The sequence below is a fragment of the Falco cherrug genome, chromosome 6 (assembly GCF_023634085.1).
Source record: "Falco cherrug isolate bFalChe1 chromosome 6, bFalChe1.pri, whole genome shotgun sequence".
NCBI lineage: Eukaryota > Metazoa > Chordata > Aves > Falconiformes > Falconidae > Falco > Falco cherrug.
Window position 1 is genome coordinate 51,568,074 of NC_073702.1, and position 3,694 is coordinate 51,571,767.

The 3,694-nt window shown below is 51.3% G+C and overlaps 1 protein-coding gene across 1 annotated transcript; it reads left to right on the top strand.

The window, feature by feature from the left end:
* Positions 1–346: 346 nt before the first annotated feature.
* Positions 347–3,264, top strand: CITED2 (Cbp/p300 interacting transactivator with Glu/Asp rich carboxy-terminal domain 2). Its single transcript, XM_005435800.4, has 2 exons — positions 347–595; positions 1,241–3,264. Exon 2 carries the CDS (start codon positions 1,248–1,250, stop codon positions 1,968–1,970), a length of 723 nt encoding a protein of 240 aa, XP_005435857.3. The 5' UTR covers positions 347–595; positions 1,241–1,247; the 3' UTR covers positions 1,971–3,264.
* Positions 3,265–3,694: the final 430 nt, after the last annotated feature.

Genomic DNA, 3,694 nt, shown 5'->3' on the forward strand with positions numbered 1-3,694 from the left:
CGCGTGTCCGCGGCCGCTGCGCAGCGGCGACACGCGCGGGCGGGGCGCGAGGGAGCCCGGCGACGCCCGCACGCGGAGCCGACCGGGGGGCGCGGGGCGCTGCTCCCCGCCGCGCCGCCCCGCTTTGTTCCGGTCCACCCGCGGACGCACGTGCGGCCCCGGCAGGGCGCCCCCGCCGCCCGGCCCCTTCCCGCGGGCCGCGCTGCGCCTGTGCCCCGTGCCCGTCCGCGCGCGTCCCTGTGCGCGCGCGCTGGGTGTCGGGTTTTTTTTTTTTTTTTTTTTTTTCCCTCCTTCCCCCCCTCCCCCCCCCCCGCGTGCTCCAGGTTTTAGTTCTGGTTGCCTGTAAGGGTTTTGCTCCTCCCTTCTGAAATCCTATATTAGCCGTGGCCAAAGCCGTGTAAGAAACACAGCTCATTGTTGGCAAGTGCCGATGAGCCGCGCCGAGGAGTGAGGACCGGCTCCGGGGCTGCGGCAGCCACCACAGCGCCGTCACGTAAGCGCCGAGAGAGCCGGGGAAGCCCTCTCTATGCTGGGTGACTTTTGCTGACTTGATTTCACCACCGCCTTTGAAGCAAAAGAAGAAAGAAGCCGGGAGGTGAGTGGGGCGGTTCTCGTTGCTGGTGCCGGGTGTCCCTTTTGTGTGCAACAGGAAAAATGTGACTGTTTAAACACGCGAGGAAAGGTCTTTCTCAGCTGCCTGGCTTTACCTCCTTCTCTGGGCATTACTGCGTTTTTACCGACATAATTAGGACTCGATTCCAAAAGTTGCTGTCAGCGGCTAGGTGGGACTTGCCAGTTCTTTGCTTGTTCCCCGCAAGTTAGCGGGAGCGCCGTGGAAACCCGCTGCCTTCCCTGGCGGAGCCGGGGGGCTCGGGCGCCTTCGGAGCGTGCGGGGCGGAGGCGGCCGTTGCCGTATGCAACACTTCCCGCCGGTGGGTATGCACGAGTTGGAGCGGGAAGGCGTGCTGCTCGCCGGAGTAGCGGAGGGGACCGGGATTTTCGTACCGCAGGCGCCCCATTTATTTTCCCCTTTGTACTCCACGTTGGAGCCGCGGTAGGAGATTTTTTTTTTTTTTTTTTTTTTTTTCCTTCTCCCTGCTCCCGAGAAGGAGGACGGCGAGACCAGCGAAGCAATTTCTCCCAGGGCCGGGCAGATGCAGCCGGGCCGGGAGAGGGCGGCTAGATGTCCGAGGGTGTATTTTTTTTTTTTCCTTAATGTATTCACACGCTAACTTTCCAGGTGGGCAATGGCAGACCACATGATGGCCATGAACCACGGACGATTCCCCGACGGATCCGGCGGGCTTCACCACCACCCTGCACATCGGATGGGCATGGGGCAGTTTCCCACTCCCCATCACCACCACCAGCAGCAGCAGCCGCCGCAGCAGCACGCCTTCAGCGCCCTGATGGGCGACCATATACATTACGGAGCTGGGAATATGAACGCGAGCAGCGGGGTGAGGCACGCCATGGGGCCGGGGAGCGTGAGCGGAGGGCACCCGGCCGGCAGCATGCCGCCCCCCGCCCGCTTCAGCGGCTCCCAGTTCATGCCCCCCCCCGTCGCCAGCCCGGGAGGGCAGCTGAGCGCCAGCATGCAGCTCCAGAAGCTGAACAACCAGTACTTCAGCCACCACCCCTACCCCCACAGCCACTACATGCCGGACTTGCACCCCGGCAGCCACCAGCTGAACGGCAGCAGCCAGCAGCATTTCAGGGACTGCAACCCCAAGCACAGCGGCAGCGGCGGCAGCGGCTTGCCGCCCGCCGTCCCCCACGTCCCCGCGGCAATGCTGCCGCCCAATGTCATAGACACTGACTTCATCGACGAGGAGGTCCTCATGTCCTTAGTCATCGAAATGGGGCTGGATCGCATCAAGGAGCTTCCCGAGCTGTGGTTGGGACAGAACGAGTTTGACTTCATGACAGACTTCGTTTGCAAACAGCAGCCCAGCAGGGTGAGCTGCTGATTCATTTAAAACAAACAAAGGACTTTCTATCGGTGCGAATGAAAACATTCCCCTAGACACGGTGTCTCACTTTTCAGGGCTTGAAAAGGTGAGAATCTGGAAAGCAGAGTCAACTATGCGCTTGTATAAATTCTTTTTTTTTTTTTTTTTCTTTCTTAAATTGCTGCCACTTTTTTTGTAGCTTTGACATTCACGTCCCCTCCCATAGTAATAATTTCTAGCGAACTCTGCCTTTTTATTTCGGTCGCCCCCCTCCCCTCCTCGCTCGTTTAATTTCCTCGCAGTAACGTGCCCATAATTCCCACAGTGCTGAATTTAGATATTAATCTTGGCAAACTGCTTGATCTTGTGGATTCTGTAAACGATGATTTCCAATGACTTGGAACTGCATTCAAATTCTGAGTGAAGAGGGAAAAAAATTTGCATTAGTTGGTTGCATGAACTTTGAAGGGCAGATACTACTGCACAAAAGCTGCCATCTTGCTTAATTTTTAACTATGCATTGCAGTGCAGACTAATGATTTTTTTTTTTTTTTCCAATATGCTAAACTGGAAGCTTAACAGATGTGGGCCAAACCTTTCCAGATCAGGAAAAGTAATACTGTTACTTAAAAAAAGTCTGCTACCCATTCCCCCTCCCCCATATGTACAGACAATAATATGGTGTGGATGGAATGTTGACTAGTGGCAAACATTTCACAGGTTTTTATTTGTTTTTTTTTTTTTTTAATTTTGTTTCTGTCTTCAGCGTTTTGACACTGTGCTAATATAGTTTATTCAGTACATGAAAAGATACTACTGTGTTGAAAGCTTTTCAGGAAATTTTGACAGTATTTTTGTACAAAACATTTTTTTGAGAAAATATTGTTAATTTATTCTATTTTAATTTGCCAATGTCAATAAAAAGTTAAGAAATGCTTTAGTTTTTCTAGAAGTCATTTACCAGTATTTTTCTTCAAAACTCTTCCCCACTGCCCCTGGTAAGTAGAACATCTTATCTGTACAACCGTGTTGGTGTGCAAAAAGACATTCCAAAATAGAAAGTACACTACGCCCATATATATGTCATGGTGAACTTGGTAGGTGAGCGGGATTTGAACATACTTACAGCATAAAGCCTCATACGTAACATTGTAATATGCCTGTCAGTGTGGTTTTATGAAAAATAAAGTTGCCAAGGCGCAACTTTTTTGTGACTTGCCAACATACTTGCTTTAAATGTAGTTGTCCAGAGTTATGATGCATAAAGTATTTATTATATTTATCTATTAAACTTGTAATTTTATAAATCTGCTTTCATTTATATAGTAGACTTTGTTCTTTTGTATGTTTATTATCTCACCTGGAAGAGCTATGTAAGATGGCCAAGCGCTTAACACCCAAGTATTTATAACTTGGGAAGGGAGGGTGGTGGGTCTCTCTGTCCATCTCGCCTCGCAGGGTTAACACAGGAGACTGCTGCATCAGCCCAGATCTTTCATCACACCAGAACCGATTGTGGTTTATATCCAGCGACTTGGGAGAAGGGGCATATAGCCTTAAAATATTCCACCGTGGGACATGTCTGACCCCTCTCTCCCAGAAATTGCCACCAACTAAAGCCACCGAGACAAATTCATACAGGTCTGCTTTAAATATCGGGGAGAAAAATGCCCATTATTACCAGGTAGTCAACAGCTTGCTCCTTTAGTGCCAACTGTTGCAGCCTTCTGCCCCACTTGGCC

What these genes read in the sequence shown, in the direction of transcription:
- CITED2 (XM_005435800.4), top strand. Translation starts at nt 1,248, where the DNA reads ATGGCAGACCACATGATGGCCATGAACCACGGACGATTCCCCGACGGA.